At 36.7% G+C, this 25406-nt stretch overlaps 3 protein-coding genes across 3 annotated transcripts; 2 read left to right on the top strand and 1 right to left on the bottom strand.

Moving 5' to 3' along the window:
- Positions 1–1340: 1340 nt before the first annotated feature.
- Positions 1341–3896, bottom strand: LOC143544582 (DNA-repair protein XRCC1-like). The gene is made up of 7 exons (XM_077036656.1): positions 3693–3896; positions 3428–3616; positions 3066–3177; positions 2217–2302; positions 2016–2135; positions 1838–1924; positions 1341–1771 (listed from the first exon to the last, which is right to left on the bottom strand). The coding sequence occupies exons 1-7, from the start codon at positions 3849–3851 to the stop codon at positions 1463–1465; spliced, it is 1062 nt and encodes a 353-aa protein (XP_076892771.1). The 5' UTR covers positions 3852–3896; the 3' UTR covers positions 1341–1462.
- Positions 3897–10039: 6143 nt separating this feature from the next.
- On the top strand, positions 10040–11098 carry LOC143544560 (F-box/kelch-repeat protein At1g15670-like). The gene has a single exon (XM_077036642.1). It carries the CDS (start codon positions 10040–10042, stop codon positions 11096–11098), a length of 1059 nt encoding a protein of 352 aa, XP_076892757.1.
- A 5773-nt stretch (positions 11099–16871) lies between these two features.
- LOC143544581 (condensin-2 complex subunit CAP-D3-like) lies at positions 16872–22988 on the top strand. The gene is made up of 9 exons (XM_077036655.1): positions 16872–18350; positions 18759–19409; positions 20219–20713; positions 21185–21276; positions 21476–21563; positions 21653–21767; positions 21856–21982; positions 22053–22227; positions 22353–22988. Exons 1-9 carry the CDS (start codon positions 16887–16889, stop codon positions 22986–22988), a joined length of 3843 nt encoding a protein of 1280 aa, XP_076892770.1. The 5' UTR covers positions 16872–16886.
- The last annotated feature ends 2418 nt before the right edge of the window (positions 22989–25406 follow it).

Raw genomic sequence — 25406 nt, 5'->3', positions numbered from 1 at the left:
GGATGAATACAAGACCCTTTCTTCTCTATGAACCAAATATAGGACATCCAAAGCAAAGCACATAATAATGTTTCTCATGATTCTCATGTGAGGTGGGTTAACATTAGCCCCAACGAACCTTCCAGCAAACCGGTAGAAGACCACAAAGCCGCCTTTGAATCTTGTTAAAACTATTTATTTTCTACAACACAAATCGTTAGCGCATGGTATACCAGTCTCAAGTATACAACATAGTCAGCTACTCGATATGAGATCCACGAAGACTGTTTAAAGTCCAGTCCGACCGATTTTGATAGAAATTAAAGACCGAGATTCTAACTACTTTTTGAAGAAACAACAAATTAAACCAACCGGTTTAACCAGTTTGATGGTTTTGTTTAGCTTTTCTTTCTTTTTTCTTCAAAATTATAACTTCATAGCAAAAACAGTAAAATAAAAAGACGATTACACAAATACAGTTATAATAGTTATACCTGTAACTTTTTAACACTGAAGCTGTAAATAGTGCCTGAAAACATCTCTCAAAACGAATCCAATTTACCTAATCCACTAAAATTAGCATAATGTAGTTCAATCAACTAGATATTGTTTATTTTTTAAGACAAAAACTGTCTACAATCTGATTTCATCTGATTTCATGTCTGCAACTGAAGATGTGGTCTGAAGGTATGCAATCTGAAAATATAATACTGTTTGTTTTATAAACTGGGTATCGTCTGCATAAGCTGAAAATTAGTTACCTATCATACATATCACAGTAGATAGAAGTCATTTAACGTCTGTAGAGCAGTAAAATAGTTGGTGGTGGCGGACGGTGGGTGGTGGTGGTGATGAGCGGTGATGGTGGTGGACGATGTTGGTGGCGGATGGTAGGTGGTGGTGGTGGGTGGTGGTGGTTGGTGGTGGGTGGTGGTGGCGGAAGGTGGGTGGTGGTAGTGGACAATGGTTGTGGCCGACGGGTGGGTGGTGGTGGTGATGGATGGTGGTGGTGGGTGGTGGTAGTGGACGGTGGATGGTGGCAGTGATGGACGGTGGTGGTGGCGGACGGTGGGTGGTGGCGGACGGTCGTGGTGACGGCACATGATGGGTGGTGGTGGTGTTGGACATTGGGTGTTAGTAGGATGTTAAGAAGTGTGAAGATGTGTGAAGAAGTTAAACAATAGCTACTTTTTTAAGACCATAAAAGCAGTTAGCAGATCTTATTTAAAAAAAAAACAAACAGTCTTCAGAAGCTTTTGTTGCGCACCCGCAGACATGAGGCTCCTGAAGATGTTTTAAGCAAAAACAAACACCACCTAAAGAAACGTGTCAAACTTCAAAAGAACCGGGCCACTTGACGAAAAAGGTCAAACACAAAGGCCCAAAAGCCAACTTTCTGCTTTTTAGAAATACAAAGTGACTGTTCATAAACACCGTGAGACAGCAGGCAAAAACTTAGAACCATCAACTATGGTCAGAGTGGTTAACATTTATGAATGCTAGCAGCAACACTATCATATGCTTCCTTTACTTCATCTTCTGTCATCTCAATTGTATCATCACTATCATAATTTTCTGTTTTTCCAGTTTTTTCGACCTTTGCTCGTTTATTTTTATCCTTTGGTTTTTCATCTTCTGATTTTTCGAGCTCAAATTCATAAATGCGTTTGCACACGATAGCTTGGTGGTAAACGTCTTTTTTAACCACACTATCTCCAGCTATATCGAGCTTGTTCAGCTCTTCAACAACCCGTGGGACAAATCTCCACTCCTCAAGTATTTTTCCCATGCCCTATAGACATATCGTTTTAATAATTTAAATATACAAAATTTACTTGCAAAAAAAAAAATTACATACCCGCCCCTCCTTGAGAGAATCTATTGCATCCCGCAAACATGTCAAGATTCCTTTTGCTGCTATCTTCTTTATCTCGCTTGAATCAGGCTGAGTAGTGCAAATGAGTGATTATTATGATTATTTTCTTATCTTTTTATTTTCATTTTCTGGTATAACTCGAAAGACCAATATGCCTAACCTTTTCATCCTGACTGTTTAACCATGACATAGTTTTTTTCATGTCATCTATTGCCCATTTCTTCACTTCAGAAGTTAAAAACTCCTTTTTAGCAGGCTTATGGGCCGTCTGTTGTTGACTCTGTTTCGGGTATCACATACAAAAATGTCACTACAGCTGTTACATGCTGCTCAATGATAAAACTAAAAAAGCAAAATAAACCTTGCCCGAGGAAGAAGCTTGTGGTTTTGAATCTATAGACTTATCTGCTTGCTTATAAGAGCTCTTTGATGAAGACTGTTTTGGATCTGCAAGCACCAATTAAATCAGGTGTCAAATGCAAACAAAAACAGTATGCAAGCTCTTAAAATTGATAAGAGTGTAAAACAGACTCAAGAAAAAAGAAAGATAAAAATCACTATGCAAAGTTTTAGTTGCATATCAACCAAAGACGTTTAAATTCAGTACTACGCTTATACATTGGGAACTACTAAACAAATGATTAACAGTAAACAAAGTTACAAACTCGATTTTAAAGAAACCTTTGGGCATGCATCGGATGTCAATTGACGAACATCGGAACATGTACATGATCAATATGCTGGAATGATAGAATCAATTACAGACAGTACAGTTATCAATGCCTGACTACATATATGTATGTATGCGCGCATGTATAGTTGTCAATAGAGAATAGCGGTAAACAGCGACGGGCACCTATATGCTACGTAGCGAATAGCGGTAAATAGCAACCGCTATTTCATATTTAGTGATAAAGGAGTAGAAAATTTTTAAGCAAATAATTAGGGTTTATATTCACAAAATAAGCTTTTACGGTGAAACTTGTGGAAGGTGCAGTTGTTTGGTCGATAAACAAGCCTAAAAAATAGGTTTCTATAATTTTTTATATTAAAAAATAAAAAAAACCCTAAATACCGCTTTACTCACGCTAAATGACCGATATTTAGTATATAGCGGCCTATAGCCGCATCGCTACATAGCGCGCTATAGCGCCCGCTATCACTGCTATTGACAACTATAATGTGTGTGTGTGTGTAGAGAGAGAGAGACCTTGGCTAGGTCCAGTGGAGCTACTTTGATTCCTCCATGGTTTACCGGCATGCAAAAGGAAAGGTTCAATAGCAACAAGCTGTTTCTGTTCGTAACACTCAGTTATCCATCCCTAAAATAACATTATCAACTTTGTAAGATACTCGGTAACAGACTGACAGCCATATATCAAACAATACAATAGCAAATCACATAATGGTACTGGTTGAACGTCCAAGTGCAAAACTGTAACCGGTCTTAAGATTAACCCTATTAGGTTTGAAGTTTGAACAAGACGTTACAAGCTTTAACTTATACACAAGTACCGATGTCGCAACAACGGATAAACATTCTTAAATGACAAGTTTGATAAGAAGTTAAACCTTGGAGACAACGGTTCCATTATCAGCCTCAACTTGTCGAAACTTTGGAGTATTAACAAATGCACAAACTAGCAGTGTGCAATTGGCGTTCCAATCACCTTGATACTGAGCCCCCATTTCCAATGCTTGAGACCGTAACGTGCTGCGTTCAGGGTTAACAAACCCTGAAAGTACAAACACAACCCCATCCTACAATCATCAAACTTAATGTCACGAAACGTACAATAAGTAATAATATAATACATAGTTATAGACCGGCTTGTACCATGAGTTTGGAGAACTTATTAGCGGTTTGGTCGGCAGGGCGTTTATCTTTGTGATTATTAACTGGTTCCTTATGGTCGGGGTTTTTATCAGCATCTCTTGAGCTCATCCATGACGGAAGAGCCCGTCCTGTGGCCTTATGACTTCCGGAATCAGGCATGTCCTACTCGATACAAGTTTTACACTAGTTATTCAAAATGCCTAAAAAAGGTTGAATGGTGACATAATAAAGCAAAATAATCAGTAATTGATTTGAAATGCTGTGAATATAAACCATTTCAGTGTGAAAATAAACTGTTTGCTCTGTACAGTCTACAGATTAGGTTTTGCCTCTGAATAGGAAAAAGTTTCTATGTGAACGATTAATCAAACATAGGGTTTATATGCAATAAACAGGAACGGTTTGATATTTAACATCGAATTGAACAAACACTGAGCGGTGAAGATAAATCGAATTACCGGTTGCTCCGGTAACGGTCGCCGGCGGTGGCTAGGATGACTTGGTGGTTGTATAACCCAAAACTCACTCGCACATCCACGTGTCAAATGTGATGATGACTATGTTTAAGTTGATCCACTGGTGTTGTGGTTTAACAAGGAAAGGTCGGTTAAAGCGTTATATCTAACGCATTAGTTAATTAGGGTGTTGGTCTCGTTACTGTGTTAAGGGTAAGCCAACTTAGCCTAACATTGAGCCACCCCCACCACACACACATCGACCGGCCTAAGGGCACATGGGCATGGGCGGTGATTAAAGGAACCTGCTAGAGATCCAATCACCAATGGACAACTTATCACAAGCCGCCAGTACCCGTCCAACCACTGTTCACTACGTAGTCATCTTACCACATGAACCTGCCCAACCTATATCTATCTCTCTCCTTTGCATACGCAAACATATTTCTCTTTGTCTCGCTCTTCGTCTTTCTCGCCAACAACTAACCAAAATCCACTTGTCATATGATAGGAAATGATACGTGTTGATTGTGATAGATTGGATTTAGGAAAGCTAATAAGAACAAAATAAACGACGATTTAGGAAAGATAATAAGAACAAAATAAACGATTGTATTACGAAACGTAAAGAAAGGTTACAATGATAGTCCAGGGCTATGCCCACTCTCCATACATAGGAGCCCTAACAACAAACAAACTAAATCCTGCCCACTAACACGTCCTATTCCTATTACTTATACTACCTCTATATTACAATTTAGTTACTTGTATTAATTTACCATTGACCCCCTTAAGAATACCTATATATCATTTTCCCCATAGCTCATTCCCATCATTACTCTCCCCTTCAAACCAGTCTTGCCCTCAAGACTGGGAACGGACAACTGACTCGACAACCAAACGGAGGCTTCTCTGAGAGCGTTTTCAGGTGGTCGGCCCTGCCCATTCACCACCCACAAATGATATGATCCAACCAGTAACTCGATAACAAGACTTGCAGTCTTGTACCACCAATGAATACCCGGTAATTCTGTAATAAAAAGAAAAGTTCCAACAGAGGTAAACGATCCAAAAGACAGAACCCGGTCAACAAAAGTGGTCTAAAGCTGAGAAATCCCCTTGATGAAAAACCCGTCATAATCGCTATTGAAATCTCCTCCTTTTCCCCTTATAGAATAAAATTCTAACCCTTTTGGACTATCATTAAGTAATGTGATATGTGAATTCGTATCACTGCTCCCCTTTTCTACAACAATTTTGTCCTCAAGACTGTGGCTGGAAAACTGTTCTTTGACCAAAGTTGGGTCTTCCCAACTTGCATCAGCAGGAGTCTGGCCTTGCCACTGCTCTATCAAATCATGGTCATCCCATAGTGGCCAAGTAGTCAACATAACCAAGTAGCCAACACAGCCGCTGTTCAGAATGTTTGAGCCACCACCAACAATGCCTATAAAAACTAATAATGAATCCACTGTTTGAAAAAATTGCACCATGAAGTCTTGGTTCTTGAAATTATCTCTCATCACTCTATATAAATGAAATACCCTCAAGTTATGGTTGTGTGTAACTGCCATTAGCAGCTCATCACCAGTTGTTAGGTGTTGAATGGAAGCCTTGGTTATCATTACTTTCTTGATATCTCATTTATCCGCCTTATCGAAATCCCTTAAAACTGATAAAGATATCGTTAATTTAGAGCAATAATGCTTTGCAAGGTTATTCTCAAGCATACCACGAAACTGAATTACCATTGATTGGTCAAGATGGTGCACAATCTGAGTAAAAACAAGTGTATGGCCCAAAACCGAAAGACCAAACTCTAACCAAACTACACAAACCAGGTGAGGTGACTGATGTGAATAATGTGACTAAAATAAAGTATGTAAATAAAATTCGGACCAGGATCGAAACCGAAGATCTGAATTCGAGTTTTGAGTCGATCTTGAATAGGTTCTGTGTATTTGGGAACAGAGGCGCCATAATTGAATGTAACCTGTTTAGAATCCAAATCATTCGTTGCTGACGAAGGAAGTAGATCAATCAATTGAGGAAGCACCAATTGATTTTGGTGTAGTAGGTGGTTTAGCATGGTGGTAACAGGTGGAGCAAAAACAGGACGACGGAACATTGCATCTTCAACCCAACCAAAGTCCCAACCCGGTTTCCATTCAAAAGTTTGAATAAGCAGTGCACTACCTGTCACACCCCGACCAAAGGAGGCGGAACATGCCGAGGTGTAACGATTGTCTATAAGCACATGACACTAATTAAAGTGACAGTATTTAATAAACTCATTTCATTTCACAACATCGAAAATGTCACATAACAATTATCCATAAAATAACCATAAACAAGATATCACAAAATATGGCAAATTTGATATTGTTCATTTTTACTAATATCCTAAGGTCTTTGATGTCGTTTTCTTCACAATCATAAATCAACAAAGATGCAAACCTGCAACATTTCATAAAATAAAGTTTGTCAACACAAAGGTTGGTGAGCAATTCATAAGTTTAATCATATTAGTATATAATAAAGATAGTCACAAAACTTGCATACGAAACGATAAATAAAAGTGGTAATTTGGATAAATAGATATCGCCAAACACATTGGCGACACCTAGCTATAAGGGGATGCCAAATAGTCTAGGATTTTATAGTTATCGTTAATTGCATTACGTTAACGACACCTTGCTATAAGGGGATGCCAAATAGTCTAGGATTTTATAGTTCCACCAACCAAAAATGATAAACACATAGGCATATAAGCATAGAACACCAAATCGAGCAATTATTTAGGTAAAATATACAACTACGTTTGTGGTTTAAGATTTAAATACAAAGCATTTTGTTGAATAAGGTGAAATGTCACCCCCAAAATAAAAGATGGAAAATGGGGTATGAAGTGCTCACCTTCAAGTAGTAAACTTGAAAGATGATAATTTGGAGATTTGTCTAAACGACGAGTTTAACACACAATGCCTAAAAAGAAAAGAAGTCTTGAATTTAGAAAGGTTGTCTTGAAGGTCTTTAAACAAAATAAATGTTGAGAAATGTAAATAATTAAAGTTCAAGGTTTAAAATGTAACTATTTAAGAATTTATAATAATAACCCTTTAAAAATGTAAGTTTGCTCGAAATCGGGTTAAAGTATCTAACCTTAATATTTACTCAACCTATGTTAAGTAATAAGGTGGGTAAAATGCAAGAATGCAAATCCCTTTGGAATAAAGATGCTAAAACGGTTTTTTTTTATCGAGTGTTTGGGTTGTCGGTTCGGGTCTTGATAATTGGTCAAACCCAAAGTCAACTTTCCAAAATATTGAATGTTATGAGATAACTCAATAAAATTTAATAAGACTTAACCAAGTATGTAGTTCCATTGTTTTAGAACTAACAACGCACGTTAGGCGAGTGTTCGGTTTTGTCGGTCCAAACTTTCTTATGAGATCAAGTTGGATCCAACATTTCCAAGTACTTAAGAAAATATTTAAAAATCAATTTGTAACTATTTTTAAAGAAATATACAAGTCTTGATGGCTAAAAAAAAACACACTTGTGTGTCTTAAGCGAGTAAGAATCGGTTTGGTTTCCACATGTCCAAACACTAAAGAACTTGTATATTAATGTACAAATAAAAAAAATACTTTAAGTTTTACAACCAAAATTTAACAATAAAGTCTTTAAACAAAAGTTTGGTTTTCGGTTCGGATCGTGCTTCGGTTTAAGACCGAGGTAAGATTCTACAAATCCATAACAAATCCATAACCATAGAATTTGTAAAAATGATTTTAGAAACTTAGATCTAACAATAAGCATGTTTAAACAATTATTTAACAAAACTAGTAACAAAGTTCGGTTTGTGGTTTAGAGCTATTTACGGTTAAACCGAATCATAGACTTTTAAAAACCCATAACCATGGAACTTGTAAACATGACCAACAAACTAAAATAAGCAAGATTAATATGTATGAACAAGTTATATAGATGTATATATATCAAGGACACGAAGTCCTCCATGAAGCCTTGCCTTATGGGGTCCGAAACCTCACCGACCGGAATCGGAGAAGTAACTACCAAAGGTAAACAAGGGGTGTATATTATATATATGTTGCACAACCATAAACAAGTATTAATAAGGCTACATAAACTAATTAAGATGAAAGACCAAAATCCTTCAAGAACACTTAAGAAGATAACCTTGAATCTTTGATGTTTGAGAGAGTTTTTTTTTTTTTGGAGTTGTAGCAATGGAAAATGAAGAGGAAAGGTTGTGTATATATAGGGTAATGTTGGTGGTCAAATATGGGTGTGAGACACAAGAGTTTTCATGCAAAATGGATCAAGACAAAAACACAAAACAACAAAAAAATAAATAATAAATAAATAAATAAAAATAGGATGTTTTCAAGACCCAACAAGTGTGAAACAATATTGTACATAAATCCATCATTTTGATTATAACATAAGCTTCGGTTTACAAATCGGGTCGGTTTACATAATAAACAAATACAAAAACGAATACAAACAAGCCCGAAATTGACGAATGTCACAATACGTGTTGATTGTGATAGATTGGATCTAGGAAAGATAATAAGAACAAAATAGACGATTGTATTACGAAACGTAAAGAAAGGTTACAACGATAATCCAGGGCTATGCCCTCTCTCCATACATCGGAGCCCTAACAACAAACAAACTAAATCCTGCCCACTAACACGTCCTATTCCTATTACTTATCCTACCTCTATATATTACAATTTAGTCACTTGTATTAATTTCCTATTGACCCCATTAAGAATACCCATATATCATTTTCCCCGGTAGCTCATTCCCATCATCATATGTGCATCCGAAAGCTTGTTATAGTGCTGGAACGAAACTTAAAAAATAAATTATCAAATTAGCATATTTAAAAGTTAGATAAAAAAAACCCAAAAAAGGTAGTGACATACGTATAATGTATTTAAAAACTAACATATTTAAAGCAATGTGTATTCGGCCTGTAAAACCCGGGAGCTGGTAAAACCCAAACGTTATAGCGGGAAGTCGACGCGTATTCAGTCAATATTAGTTATGTGCGTGATAATGTAAACAACGTTGGTAGAACCCAAGCCCAAAAATTAATTTCGCCAAATTAAGATATAAAAAAGATTTAAATTATAAAAATAAAAATATTTAAAATGACTAGTAATCAATCGGTAAAACACGGGCGTTAGTAAACCTGAGCATCGTCGGTCTCGGATGTTGTGGCGGTAAGCCGACGCGAATTCACTCGGTTTTGGTTACGTTCACTACTGTACTGGAACTAAAACAAAAGGGTATGTAAAACTCGGGTGTTGGTAAAACCCGAGCGTTGTTAGTCCCAGTCATTACGCACTAAGTCAACACGAATTCATTGGTTTTGGTTACATTCTATCAAATACCAGAAACTGAAAAAAAAAAATTGTTAGCTTTGGAGCACCCAACATTTAGTCTATAGTAATAATATTATTATTATTACAATAATAATAATAATAGTGTATTTTGGTACTGATAACCCCATAGGTCAATGGTATCGTCGAATTGGCTTACATTAATGTTTCCTCAAGTGGATCACAAAAGATGTCAACTAAACACCACTTGAGAGCACAATAGCAACGTCTATAGACAAAGACGTCATCCATATCTTCTATGTAAATAATTCAATTGATGCTACAGCCGCCAATGTTAAGGGATGAGCCCATTGGTGTATTAAATAAGTATTATAGTCAAGTAGTTTGTTAAAAGTTACCATCAGTCTAGATTGTGGCCAGCCCAATTGCAGCAACATGTTGAACGTTGATTATGTCTATAAATGGTCCATTCTCATAATAGTTTTCGGTATCAAACATACTCAACATTAATTTCATGGATCGTTTTCAAGATCTTCCTCATGATATTGCACTTCAGTGCTTTATTCGAGTTCCTTTTAATCAATTTCACTCTATGCGATCGGTATGCAAGGAGTGGAAAACTCGGGTGGATTTGCCCGAGCTTCTCCGGCTCAGGAAGTCTACGGGAAAAGCTCAATCTCTTGTGGTTCTTTCTCAGGCGCAGGTGAATCCGGCCGGAAAAAAGAAGTGTTTGGATGCTCCGGTGTATCGGTTGGTGGTGTTGGAGACGGAAACAGGTAGCTGGTCGGAGATACCGTGTTTACCGGAGTTTTCAAACGGATTGCCGTTGTTTTGCGGGATGGTTGCTGTCGGGTCAAATCTGGTTGTTATGGGCGGGTACGGCCCAGGAACTTGGGACTGTCGTAATTCGGTTTTTATTTTTGATTTTCTCTCGTCCACGTGGCGTCGTGGTGCTGACATGCCTGGTGGGCCTGTATCGTTTTTCGGTTGTGCTGGCGACGGTGATCGGACGGTGTTTGTTGCAGGTGGGCATGATCTTGAAAAAAATGCGCTTAAATCCGTATGGGCGTATGACTTGACGAAAGACAACTGGACCCAGTTACCTGACATGGCAAAAGAGCGTGACGAGTGTGAATGCTTGTTCTACTGTGGTAAGTTACACGTCCTCAACGGGTATTCAACAAATATGCAAGGTCAATTCCACCAAAGCATAGAGGTATTTGACACATCAGCTAGAAAGTGGTCAGAACGCAATGGCGCGTTATCAGAGACCACGTGCACTCCCAAAATTTATGTCGAAGGTACTGATAAGAAGCTATATACATGTCATGCTAATGACGTGGTCGTGCTAAAAGATGACACATGGCAGTTTGTTGCAAGACTGCCAGCTAAGGTGACGAACATGTCATACTTAGTATCGTTTCAAGGGCATCTCATGTTGATTGGTACGCCAAAATACGGCGAGCCTAGTAATGCTTATAAGATGGACTTAAATGAGCGTGTATGGTTGAAAGTGCACGTGCCGGTCGAGTACTCTGGTCATGTTGAGTCTGGTTGTTGTTTGATTACTTGAATTATGAATGATAAAATATTAAAATTTGTATATATATATATATATATATCAAAAGATTAAAGTGTAGTCTCGGTAGAGCTTCAATAGTAAAGCTATACAAGTTCTTATATAAGATGTGTACAAGCCCTGATATTAAGATAAAATGAAAAAAAATAACCTACAGTATAAACTCGATAAATCAATACTCGATTATTTAATAAACTCTCTAAGATGATATTTTTTGCCAGTCCCGACTCGGGGATAGGGTGCTAAATTAATAATTCGCTAAAATTATAAGATAATACATTTTTGATAATTTCTTTAGACCCCATATAAAATATAAATTAATAATTCATTATATATAGCATATTACATGAATGATTTATGAATGTTTCTTGAAAAATGACTCAATTGTCTTTTGTTTTTTGTTGAAATCAATTTCCCCTTGAATCTCGTCTCTAATTTTCCTTAGCATGGTAAGAACTTCTGGTGTTGTTTTCTCATAGCTCAACAAGAAATTGTTTAATGTGATTGCCGCTTCAATAGCTTCGTTTCGCGAAGAGGGCTCCATTGTAGAACTTTCATCATCTTCTTCATTGATGTCATCTTTATTAATTCCAATAACGCTTTTAATAATTTCTTCATCAGTCAACAACTGTGCAACTACATTTTATTCTGGGTGAGTCAGAACATTCTACTATAAATTAATAAAATATTAATTAATATATAAATTAATAATTATTAATTTATCGATTAATTAATAACTCTTTTAATTAATAAATTTTGGTGGTCCTAAGTGTATTATTTTATAGAGTTTCTACTGTAGTGAGTTCGTTTTTGTTTTGGCTAATTTAATATGAAAGGGTGAATAATATTAGATCTTAAGACAAAGTTCATGTGTTTATGGAGTTCTCATTGCAACACTTGACAAGAACTAACAAAACTATGTGTCTAATACATATTATATTTAATAATAATCAACCGGATCATCACAATTCAATCCTTCACGTTGACTTTTACTTTTGTTGACTTAAATGTATTGATAATATTACGCTACAATGTTAGACCTCACAATCTCACCCTTATAAGTATCTTGTAACATATGCAGAACCTTATCAATGTCTTGTGTCATTTTTCAGACTCATCACATCAAGCATGCCGTGATCTTCACTTTGGCAAGCTTCAGTCTCAGTTTCAGGATACAGCAATTGATGTAAAAAAAATTAAAGCACTAGCTATAATCATGCAGCAACAAAAACTTTTTATCTGAATTGCATGATCAGCGTGTATATGTTGTGTAAATTGAAAAATAAAATTTTAATTTGGGTTATTATGTTTACTCTATTTACAGCATAAGAAAACCTTTCAGACGGGAGCATGGCATCATCATCACCACCACCTAATACTGAACTCTAAAGAGAATCTTGAATGCAGTACAACTTATCTTTTCTTTAATAATTAATGACTCATAACCTCTTATTGTATATTAATAGAAATCAAATAAGTCACATTGTATACATTAATAGAAATCTCATACACAATGACATCACTTATATTGGTCCCTTCGTGGGACCATTTTATGCCGCTATCCAAAAGATTTACGTGGTCTTTTGGGGCATTTATAGGATCATACCTATAACCTCCTATTGGGACCATTTGATGACACTGTCTATATCGATACAACTTGATTATGTGTAGATTTGTTGTATTGGGGTTGTAACCCCTACGAGTCCTCTTAGGCAGATGATGAAGCACTTTCGATTCACGTCGTTTGACTTATTATATGGTGTTGTGATCGATCTTTTCTTAGGCTAAATGTCGAGGTTGTTATCTCCACAACGTTAAACAATCGATGTGGCATCACTTTTACATAAGGGGCGCTAAACGCCGCCCTGAAAGACATTATGGGGCGGTAAGGGTTTAACGTTGGAAGGGGGTGGGCGTTAGGGGTGGTGGTTGATGTGGCAGGTGGTGGCGCCACGGGCGTTACTCCACAGTGTTTAGCCTTGCTGCCCTAGTTTATTTAACATTTATCATCTAATTTTTTTACGACACTTTTATTGTGATTTGATGTTCAAAGTATCCACCAGACCGATTGATTCTTCCTTTCTTGTCTGTACGGTCAGCTACAGCCATTATCTCGCTACTCTGCCACATCCCATCTGCATTATCTCCCCATTTTCTCTCTTCCCAATTTCCTCATTTGTGGACATCTCCATTTTCAGATGAGTTTTTTCTTTTACTTTCTCTTAATCATGACCAACAAGGACATGTTCAACAATTTTTTGTTCTAACCGTGATAAAAAGGTTCATGATACTGTGGATTGGTATGACGTTCTTTAGGAGTTAGATTTCATTGTTCCAACCTTCGATATGCCAATAAATCCCTTTTCCACGGTAAAAGTTTGCACTGCATGTTAATTTTCTCAAAATCTCCAGTTGTTGTATTCTCTTTAGTACGTTTCTTCTCGATACCTTTACTTTTAAAAAGTTTACGTCTCTGAGAAGGGGTGAGCAGATAACCGAATTAATCGAACCATCATCGAATTAATTGATTTTACCGAACCAAATTAGTTGAACCAAACAGTTACCAATTGTTTGGTTAAGCTATATATAACATGCCACACTTTAGTGGAACCTCCTTATGTGAATCATTTGCGTACAATTTATCGACTGACTCGTGTGCCGATCATTGGTGTATTTTTGAGAAACAACACGACATCATTCTTGCTCTCAACCCCTAGCAATCATAGGGGTTGGAAATAATTTTTTTTTCCACGATGACCAGTGTCTACTAGCTAAAATGCGACGGCGGGATGTCTAGGTCATGATAACCAACGAGCCACTTGAAAAAAATTGGGCAGTCCAAGTTTTTTAAGATTATCTGATTCAAAACCCCATTACTTGTGACAATATTCCAAAGTCATGTTATTGTGGGCTTGTGTCAGCTGGGATTGCAGCCGAAGCTCTATTCCCACATGATTGTGAAGGAAACATTGTTAGTTTGTACATAATAATTTCTCTTTTTCTATGATCCCTCACTTTATTTAATTATCTTTTTGTTTTTTTTCTAGTCATGGATCTTCGTTGTGTTTTAAAGTTGAAGACTTTCAAAGGGGTTTCTATTTGACATGATGAATTGGACAAGGGTGTAACTCTTTTGCTTGCTAAAGCGGAGAAAGCTGCCTCTAAAATTCGGCCACTATGAACAAGCAAAACCACTACAAGATATTCACCTTCGTAGCATACACTAAAACCCACGTTTTATTCTCGATAGACTGCACAAAACTGTAACATCCGGCCCCTCGCACCACCAATATTGTCTGCTATGCTCACGAAGAGCTCACAGATTTGTTTTTGGTTGCCTAGGTGGAGACTTCCCAAGAGGTCACCCATCCTGCTACTACTCCCACCTGAGCACGCTTAACTGTGGAGCTCTCCTCTCGTCAACTACCATTAAGCCCAAAGCGCGTTGGTGATTTAAGAGGCTGGACATTTACTTATGAACCAAGGATCTCTTTTGTCCACGGCCGATGTGGGATTTGCCTAGGGTGTTACAAACACCCCCCCTTTTGGACTCATCGTCCTCGATGAGGTTTGCCCACCATCCAATCCAGGATGTGGGATTTGCCTAAGGTGTACCTCGCGACACCCCCGGAGACTCACCCTCTCTGATGAGGTTTGCCCTTCCATCCCGAACGGCACAAGAGTGGCTCTGATACAACTTGTAACATTCGGCCACTCGCACCACCAATATTGTCCGCTTTGCCCACGAAGAGCTCACGGATTTGTTTTTGGTTGCCCAGGTGGAGACTTCCCAGGAGGTCACCTATCATGCTACTACTCCCACCTGAGCACGCTTAACTGTGGAGCTCTCCTCTCATCCACTACCATTAAGCCCAAATCGCGTTGGTGGTTTAAGAGGCAGGACATTTACTTATGAACCAAGGATCTCTTCTGTCCACGGTCGATGTGGGATTTGCCTAGGGTGTTACAAAAACCCTTCAAAATGTAATAGCTAGTTTTTTTCGTTCCAGATTGAAAATCTGGATAACAGTATCGTTCTTTGTTCTTGTGCGGGATTATTATGTATAGCCTTCGTTATAAAAATCCTAGATGCTCCATATGAAGAATATATGAAATACTATGATATTTTTACATGGAACCTGAATACGGCGAATTACAAGAAGATATCTCAAATCATCATAAAGAATGTTACCGGCCGACAATGGGGTTTTTACGATGCATTACACATATTCTCATGACGACTTTAGGGTTTGAAGGGTTTCTAAATTTGGAGATGAGTTTATTTATTATTTGAAAGACGATTTAGGGAGGAAGCTAGTAGATACAAAGTCTTAAGATTTGATTTTTATAAGCCTACCATAAATGTTGTGTCTAAGGAAAAAAATCTTCTTTCTAAACCAATCTGATTTAAAACTCTACCAACACGTAAATCTTCCAAAACGATTGAAGGTCCTTTATTTGTCACTCTACAACCATGCATATTGTTGATATTTCACCGCGGAAAATAATAAAATTAATTTATATGTTAAATTTTTGCATGAAGACAAGGTTGAATTGTGGACATTGAATGGCAAGACACACCGGATAAAGATTAAAACTTGTTGCATGTACCTGGTTACAACTCTCGAACCCAACTGTAGATATTGAAGAATGTTATTTGGCTCATGATGCCTGTATTTGATGTTTACAAAGTGGATCCAAATGGCCAATAATTTGATCAGCTGAACACTATTGATTTAGATATTCGGGGGATGCATGTTGAGACGTTTGTCTTGCCCAATCGGTATTCTTGTGTTGGTAATCAAATTTGATTTGCACTATCTTTTATTTTACGTTTAGGTGTCTTCTATTTTGCATGTATTGAATTATCTGGATTCTTGAAACTTTGCTTTAATGAATGAAATACTATTCCCTAACATGTGGTTTCTACTGCAAACTATTTCCAGTTAAATATTAATATTTGATCCTAGTCGTAATTGTGTGTTTCTAATGTGTTTTCTTGATTTGCAAATTAATCACTTAAGGTGAAATGTTGGTTGTTTACGACTCTTTGCACCAACAGTATTTTGTTTATACTCTGTAAACCATAACAGACTTAATGTATACTTTTCTTGTTCCGTATGTACGCCTACTAAATATTAAATATGATATTGATAACATTTTTTTTCTCAATGCACATACACTAGTAGAGTAGTAGTAAACGTACACATTTTCATATATTTGAAGAAAATGAAAAAAGATAAGCCAGTGCAACTCTCAACTCCAGGCTTATGATAGTTCAGAATTGTCGTTAAAAAAAATGACAGTTCATAATTCTTTTGACATGTGGCTAACCTACACACGAAACAATCTAAATCAGGCAAGTTAATGTCAAAAACATTATCTTTAATCAGAACCAGAAGTGCACAAACCAGTTTAAAACTTAAAACCGGTTTGGGTTAAAACCAATTCGATTAGGTCAACAAAAGTTAAAATCGATTTATGACCAGTTTTGGTTCAGGTTTGACCGTTTTTGCCCGTTTCAGTTCGGTTACTAGTTTCAAACCAGTTTCTACATAATCAATTTCAAACTAATCCGATTTCGATATGATTTTCAGGTCTATTCAGTTAACCGGTTTGTTTGTGCCGGAAACCTATCATAAAATGAAAATTTGGAGCTTTTCTTCTTCATTCCACCAAACCACAGGGTTTCAAAATTTCAATTCCCGCCCATTATCGCTTCTGCAAAATCACTCATCCAAACTCATCCATTCCAACGTCTCAATTACTGCATCCGGCGGCCATGGAAGACGCCATCTACCAAATCGTGACAGAGCTCGAACACCACCACCACAACCCACAATCCCACACACCCATCACCGAATCATCTCTACAAGCCCTCCAAACCCTATTAGACTACACCCTCAACAAAGACGACCCAATCGAACTCGAAAACCTCTCCGACGAACTCTCCGCCAAGAACCTCTCTTTATCCACCGCACTCCTCCACCCTCTCACCGCCGCCATGGACTCCGGTGGGCCCCACCACTCTCTCCTAGCCTCCAAAGTTTATCTCTCCTTGTTATTAACCAAAGACTTCCCTGTTATCTCACTCTTTAACCCCGTCGCCTTCCATTCGCTACTCCGAACCATTCGCTGCTCGTTTAAGAACACCCAATTGGGTTCACAGTCCGGTGGGAAGAAAAGAGGTGGGCGTAAGAATAATAACAAGAACAAGAATAGGGGTAAGCAATTGGATTATAATGATGATGAAGTGGAATTGGAAACACCCAGAGAATTTGATATTCGGGTTTTGTTTCCGGTGCTGGAAAGATTGAATCTTGTGTTGGGGTTGATTCATTTGGATAGGTTTCCTGACTGTTTGAAGGGTTTGATTCAGACGATCGGTGGGATTCCGACGACCGCGCTTGATACGTGTGGGGGGACGGTGAATTTTACAAGGTTGTGCAATATATGTTCGGAGATTTTGAGTGAGTTGTTGAAGGCTGAGCATGGGGAAAAAGGGGTTACTGCTGCTGAGGTGTTAAAGTGTCTGTCTTTACCGATTATTGCGTCCAAATCGGCTGCGAGAACGTTTGGTTTGTCGTATGTTGTTGGTAAGATGAGTGTGATGGCGAAAGATTCGGATGAGGTTCGGAAATGTATGGTTAATTTTCCGAAGTATTTAATTGGGAAAGCGCCCGAGCGGGCTGAGCTTAGAGCGTTGGCGGTTGAGTCGATTCTTGAAGTGGTTAAGTCTTTAGAATTTGAAGATCAAGTTGAGTTTTCAGATCATGTAGTGAGGATGAGTAATGGGAAGCCTCAGCTTAGATTGCTAGCGGTTGATCTTATTCTTCATTTGATAATGTTGTTAGATAATCCATTAGGGCATGAAAGTTCTTGGGGGGTTAAGTGTCTGCAAGCACTGTTGGAAAGGTGTTCAGATTCAACTGCAGGAATTAGGGCGCGTGCGATTACGAATTTGGCGCAAATTGTTGGGTTTTTGTCAGGGAATAGTGAGAATAAAGCAGGGATAATGAAGATAATGGGATTTGGTGAAGACGGTGGGATTAATGATTTGTTGAGGAAACGGTGTGTTGATGAGAAGGCGGCTGTTAGGAAATCTGCACTTGTTTTGATATCCAAATTGACAGCTTTACAAGGTGAAGGCGGTGGATTTGATGATATGCTGTTGAAGATCATGGGTGTTGCTTGTTCTGATCAGCTTGTTAGCATAAAGAAGGCTGCAATTTCTGCATTATCTGAGGTTTAGTCTTAATCTTTATTTGTTTCTGTTTTTCATGACTATGTAAATAAATAGTAACACAAGTTCACCTTTTAAGGGTGTTTTATTTTGCGTCTTCAAAGTCATTATATGATGTGATATAATCTGAATCAGATAGTAAGGTGTTTCTGTAGGGAATGCAAGCAAGCCGAGCCGAGCCCTAACTTAATTAGGCTTTAGCTTGGCCCACTTAACCTACTAGAACTCGAACTTGGCTCGTGAGTAGTTTTTTAAGCTTGAGCGTGGCTTGTTTATTATTTGTATTTATAATTTATAATTTTTTAGATCTGTATTATGATTACAAATTTTATCTTTTTACTGTTCCAAATCCAATGCTTGAAGTTTATTTAAACAAGAACATTTTTTATTTGTTTGTATTTTCTTTAACAGACTTTCAGGAAATTTGATGATGAAAATGTGACTAAGGAGTGGTTACACTCGGTTCCACGTTTAATAACCGATAATGAAACAAGCATCCAGGAAGAATGTGAAATCTTGTTTCTAGAGCTGGTAGTGGATCGCGTGTCATGGGCAGGATCTAATGTTGCTGACATGTCACTTTCTAACGGAGTCTTGGATCTGTTAAAAGAACTCTGCAACGGGGAAGTGAGCCCGTGGGTCAAAAAGATCTGCACCAATCTTGGAAAAAAGAAGAAACTTAAGCCCAGAGTTGCAGTCTCACTTCAAAACATAATCAAGAAGTCCGAGTTTATGTGGGTAACCGAGTCCAAACCGATTGAAAAGTGGTTAGCACCAGCCGGAGCATGGTTTCTGTTATCAGAAGTTTCTAGATTCTTGTTGAAAGCGTTTGATTGGGAGTTTTTGTATCACCATTGGCAGCTTCTTGATAAACATGAATCAGTAAATGCACCAGTTGAAGAAGAAGATATAGAATCTAATTCTGTTGATTGGGCTGGAGATCGTGTCTTTTTGTTGCAGACGATTTCTAATGTGTCTGTTGAACTGCCTGATGAAGCTGCAGCAGATTTAGCTCATAATTTGCTTAAAAGAATTGAGGATTTCAGTATGCACTCTATGGAGGTACTTGTTGCTTTAGGGGTGTAAATGAGCCCAAGCCTGAGCTCGACTAGGCTCAAGGTTGAACTTGGCTCGGTTATTATTTATTAATTAATTTATATTCCTTTTTAATTGTTTTTATATATGTTTTGAATATAATTTTATATATAACATAATATATATATATATATATTTCATAATTCCATATATAACAATGAATTTTTTATACATATATTTAGTATATTAAAACAACATATAAATGATAGGCTTGCGAGATAGCTTGAGCTTGGGCTCACTTATTAAACAAGCTTATTTTTAGGGTCGGGCTTGTTAAGCTCTGCTCGTTTCTTTCTAAAGTCTGAGCTTGGCTTGTGAGTAGTTTTTCAAGCTTTATCTCGGGCTCAACTTGTTTATTGTTTATTTTAATTATAAATTTTAATATATAACATGATAAATATTGTTTAGTTATTTTTATAATAGTTTTAGATATAATAACATTTACGATACAAATATATAGTTAATATATTAAAAATAATTTATAAGTAATTGGCTTGTGAGACAGCTTGAGCTCGATATGTGAAGCTCGGACTCCAGTTGGTTTATTAAAAAGCTTATTTTTTAGGCTCGAGCTCGTTTAAGCTCGGCTTGATTTGAGCTTTTGACGAGCCAACTGAAGCAGCTCACGAGCTGTTTGACTCATTTACACCCCTAGTTGCTGAAACGGAAGTTTATTTTGTTGTAGCAAATTACAGGTGGCAAAATGGGTAAATGGTTGGGTAACATGTCATTTGTAAAGCATTTACACTGTAAACAATAATGTTACATGATGGCAGGTTGATGCACATGTGAAAGCACTGCGAACATTGTGCAAACGAAAGGCTAAAGACTCGCAAGAAGCCGATAAACTTGTGAACAAGTGGGTCCACCAGCTACTTTCCAAAGCTTGCAAAACTCTAGAATCATACATGACAAAAGAATCAGAAAACAACAAAATTAATGTCTTATTTACACCTCCAAGTGGGACTCGAAAGGGTAACAGATCATCAACAAAAATGTCAAAGTTATTAGCTCAAGCTGTTACTGCTGTTTACACCATTGGATCACTAGTTCTTGTTTGCCCTTCTGCTGATTTGAAAGCAATTATTCCTGTTCTGCATAATATCATCACATCAGGAATTTCTGACCCGAAACAAAAAGAGTTGCCAGGGGTATTAGTGTCTTTTAAGCAGACTGCCCCTTCGTTGTACATTCAAGCTTGGGTAGCAATGGGCAAAATTTGTCTTGCTGATGGCAAACTTGCAAAGCGTTATATTCCACTGTTTGTGCAGGTTCATTTTGCTTCAAAGCTTAAATTTCACAATGTCATATTTACGCTTTGAAAACACTTAAAATATCATATTTATCTGTTATTTTGGACTTAAACCGAACCAAAAACCATTCAGTTTCGTTTTTTTTTGGTTTTTGATTTTCACATTGGGTCCGGTTCGGTCATAAAAGTCAGTTCAGTTTATAGTTTGGTCTGGTCTTTTCCGTTTTTGCAACATGCAAATTTGAACCGGAAATTCATTTTTTGAAAAAAAAGGCATTAAACCAAATCATCAGTTTTTGGTTGGGTTTGGTTATTTTGGTTCGGTTAGTTTATTTCGTTTTCATGCCCACTCCTAGCACAACCACTTGGTTCAAAAGTCTTAGTCATAGGTTGTTTGTCTTATATTCTGTCTTTGTAAGAGTCGCAGTTTGATAGTTTTCAATATCCTTTCCACATAATTTCTAAAGTAATTTAAACATTCTTGACGCAGGAGATGGAAAAGAGTGACCTTGCATCACTTCGTAACAACATTGTGGTAACGATGACCGATTTTTGTGTACGATATACAGCTTTGGTTGATTGGTAAGACTCATATGCATTATCTTCTCCTAAAATATGCACTCATAATAACTTAGGGATCAATATGGTTACGCTTGTGTAAAAATTTTGGTCTAAAGTTCAGAGTTGCAGTATGGGCGTATGGCTAAACCATAGAGACCATCTGTGTAATTAATTCTCTTTCAAAATGGATTATAACTATTTAATCTTTTAATTATTACAGTTATATACCAAACATCACCAAATGTCTTCGCGATCCGTGCGAACTGGTTAGAAGACAAACATTCACACTTCTCTGTAGATTATTACAGGTAAACTTAAATCAACATTTTTATGTTAAAGATTTTACTTTCTAAGGTTAATGACGCGTTAACGCTTTTGGAATTCATCATATGTTTAGCGGGACTATGTGAAGTGGAGAGGTGTGCTTTTTCTTAGATTTCTGTTATCACTTGTTGATAAATCAGAGAAAATAAGACAACTTGCTGATTTTCTTTTTGGGAATATACTAAAAGGTGAGAAATTTCTTTAACAATTAACTGACCATATTACCCTTGCAAATGTAAGTATCCTCATTTGACTTGTATAACCATCTTCTTACAGTCAAAGCGCCACTCTTAGCTTATAACAGCTTTGTTGAAGCAATCTTTGTGTTAAATGACTGTAATGCCCATACCGGACAAAGCAATCCTCTGAGTTCTCAAAAAGAAAGCCGACTTTTTTGCATCCGGTAACAATTTGCTGTGTCAAACTTCAAATAAGTTTATGTTTTCTGTTTATTATTTTTGTTGACATTTTAGAGGGAATGATGAAAAGTCAAGAAGTCAACGAATGCATATATATGTTGCTTTGTTGAAACAAATGGCTCCTGAGCATCTTTTGGCTACGTTTGCGAAAGTATGTGCAGAGATTTTAGCATCTGCATCAGATGGTATGCTCAAAATTGAAGATGTTACCAGCCAGTCTGTTTTACAGGTATATCTTTAATTTTCTTTTTAAATATTAGATATGTTTATCGCATGTTCATTTCAATGCTATTTTCAATTTTTAATAACTTATTCATGACATTTTGACGAATCCAATTTTGTTTCAAATAACAGGATGCATTTCAAGTTCTTTCTTGTAAAGAAATCAAAATCCCAACAAACAAAGGCTCATCATCAACAGAATCATCAGAACTTGAAGAAGACGTTTCAGAAAGCAGCGGGGCTAAAGGACGAGTTATAACTCAAGTCGTCAAGAAAAGCCTAATCCAAAACACAATCCCAATATTCATAGAACTAAAACGTCTACTCGAGAGTAAAAACAGCCCGCTCACAGGATCGTTAATGGAGTGTCTTCGAATCCTCCTTAAAGATTACAAAAACGAGATCGAAGAGATGCTAGTGGCAGACAAACAATTACAAAAAGAACTTATTTACGACATGCAAAAATACGAGGCCCAAAAAGCCAGATCGACAGCCGCAGAGGCTGTCGATAAGGGTGGCTCACATGTGAACAGTGTGGACACGTGTGCAAAGGTGAGCTCAGCCGTGGCTGGTGCGAGGGCTGAAGCCACGGCTAAGTCTGTGTTGAGGGACGTGAACCAGGGTGCAGGGACCCCGTCGCTTAGTGCAATGAACGTGCCTAAGCTCAAGTCGTCGACTGGTGGTGCGACTAGGCTCAAGGGAAGGTCGTCGGCTGTGCTTGAGTCGTTAAGGAGACGACAGTCTTTTGACTTCGATGATGAGAGTTGACTTTGACTAAATGGTTGTCTTGTGGGAAATATTTCTAGAAGAATCATAGAGTTTGTACATGTATAAGATTGTATCATAGTAATGCTTTTAGAACATTCTAACTTGGAACGATAGCATCATCTGCTGCTCATAATCAAATGAGTGTCTCATGTACTAGTGTTTTATTAGAAGGAACATTTCTAGATTATAAGTTCAAAATTCCACCAATTCAAAACATTCAGAAAAATTGTTTTATTATTATTATTATGATTATTATTATTGTTTTGGATTTCATAATTTCATATATGATGATCGTTAACACTAAATTTTTAGGCTTATTGTCTTGCATTAGAATCATTTAAAAGTCGTATTCGAAGCATCAGATAACTTACATACATCCAAATTTTGTATTAACTAAATACAAAACACGGCAAAGATTAAGAGATGATTAGTTGATTACACAATATAACCAAAAACAAGTATTTGATGACATGCAATAATGAAATCTGATATGAACAAACTATTATAATAAAACATACAATAATGCCAAACAGAGTTGACTATCGGGTCAAAGTTGTCAAAGAGTGAGTGCCCGATGGCTAAAATGATTCATATAAAAAGGTTAAGGTTTGCGTAGCGAAAGATAAAAGCAAAAACAAAAAAAGTCAAAGTCGCATTCAAATCGAATGAGAATCTACGGTAAATTACATTCTGGATTAACGTGACAATCCACTTGACACCGATGGTTCCGGCTTGGATATATCTTTTTTTGAACGACCAATCTAACTCTAACTGTAAATAATTACTCACTTTTTAAAACGACGGGACATGAACTCTTACTCCTTAAAAAAAGAAAACAAAGTCTTATTCAAAACCTTGATATCGCTAGGTTAAAGACAAAGCCTTATCCAACGGTTTCCTGTTAGATATATCTAGTTGGTCCAATTTTCAAAATATTATTATATAATCTTGTTTGCGTACAAATGTAAAATAACTTTGTATCGTTGATGGTTTTATATACACCGAACTTAAAAAAAAGATTGGATGGCATGGATCCAAGCAGTGGCGGATCCAGGAATTTTTTTCAGGTGGTGCACTACTTTATATGCTTCAATTTCATAGAATCGGATATAAAAAATTCCAAGTTGGTTCAAGGTTCGGGTCGGTCCGATGGTTTAGACAGAGTTCATTACAAACTAACAAATTAAAAACTAACAGCCAAACAAATTAAAACTAACAAAAACTACCAAACTAACAAATTAAAAACTAAAACTTAACAAATAACCTAACAATTAACAACATCAAGAACAATTAAATATTTAACAAATGAATCTAAATTTAACTTTACAGTGGGAGGATTCTAGGAAGAGTAACAAGGGTGAGTATGAGGAAGAGACAGAGACAGTCACTGTATAGGTGTGTGTTTTATAAAATCCTAAATTGATATAAGGCTGACTTAAAAAAAGATTTAAAAAATTGCTTGCTGCAGGGAATTGAACCCATGACCTTACGCTTACAAAACCAACAACTTGCCATCTAGTCCAACCCTTGTATTGTACACAGAGTGGTTACTTTCTAATTTACAAGGTGTTTCTTCTAATATTTTCTACATATCAATACACTATTATTTCGAAACTCGGGTGGTTCCCGGGAACCACCCGTTTAGACTCTAGATCCGCCCATGGATCCAAGTTGAGCTTTGGCCTTTAGTTAGTTTTTGCACCAAATTGCCCCTACAAACACTTGACGTGTTTCTTCGGTTTATATATATATATATATATATATATATATATATATATATATATATATATATATATTATCTTGAGTTTCTTTAATGATAACAACTTAAAGTTTGGTGAGTATATTTTCAATTGAAATCATATAAGTGCTTACGATTAGTTAAATATATGTCTTTTGACTTGTTTAAAGTTATTTTATTAAGAAAATCTAATAGGGTTAAAGACATAAAACAATAGAAGCTAATTCGACCGGACACATAAACTCAAAAGGCTTAATGCTTATCACTGCCTTACTTTCTAGAAGATCTTGATTTTTAATTATACGTAAATGAAAAATTTATAAATTAATAAAGTTTTGAAACTTTTCTTTTTGTTGCATATTTGTGTTTATTTTTTAAATCACATAAATAAAAAGTAGCTTAGTCTGTACTCTGTAGTAGGAAATAGCATAAAGAACACTACCCTGTAGAGAGATATGAGAGTAAATCAAATGAAAGGAATCATATTCTGTAAACAACGGATTATATAACATAACATTAGGTTAGTTACTTGTGTTATATACGAGTGAAAAATAAAGAAAACATAATATATGTGTGTGTGTGCATGTGTTATATTTAAATGAATTATAAATGTCAAATTTATATAAGAACGGATAATTTTAAATAATTAAATTTAATTAAAATATAATAATCATTTAATT

The sequence above is a fragment of the Bidens hawaiensis genome, unplaced genomic scaffold (genome assembly GCF_021521415.1).
Source record: "Bidens hawaiensis isolate Kalapana, Puna unplaced genomic scaffold, B.hawaiensis_p1.1 tig00013629_1, whole genome shotgun sequence".
In the NCBI taxonomy this organism is placed as follows: Eukaryota; Viridiplantae; Streptophyta; class Magnoliopsida; order Asterales; family Asteraceae; genus Bidens; species Bidens hawaiensis.
Note: the sequence above shows the minus strand (reverse complement) of the source record. Positions and strands in the feature narration are given on the sequence as shown.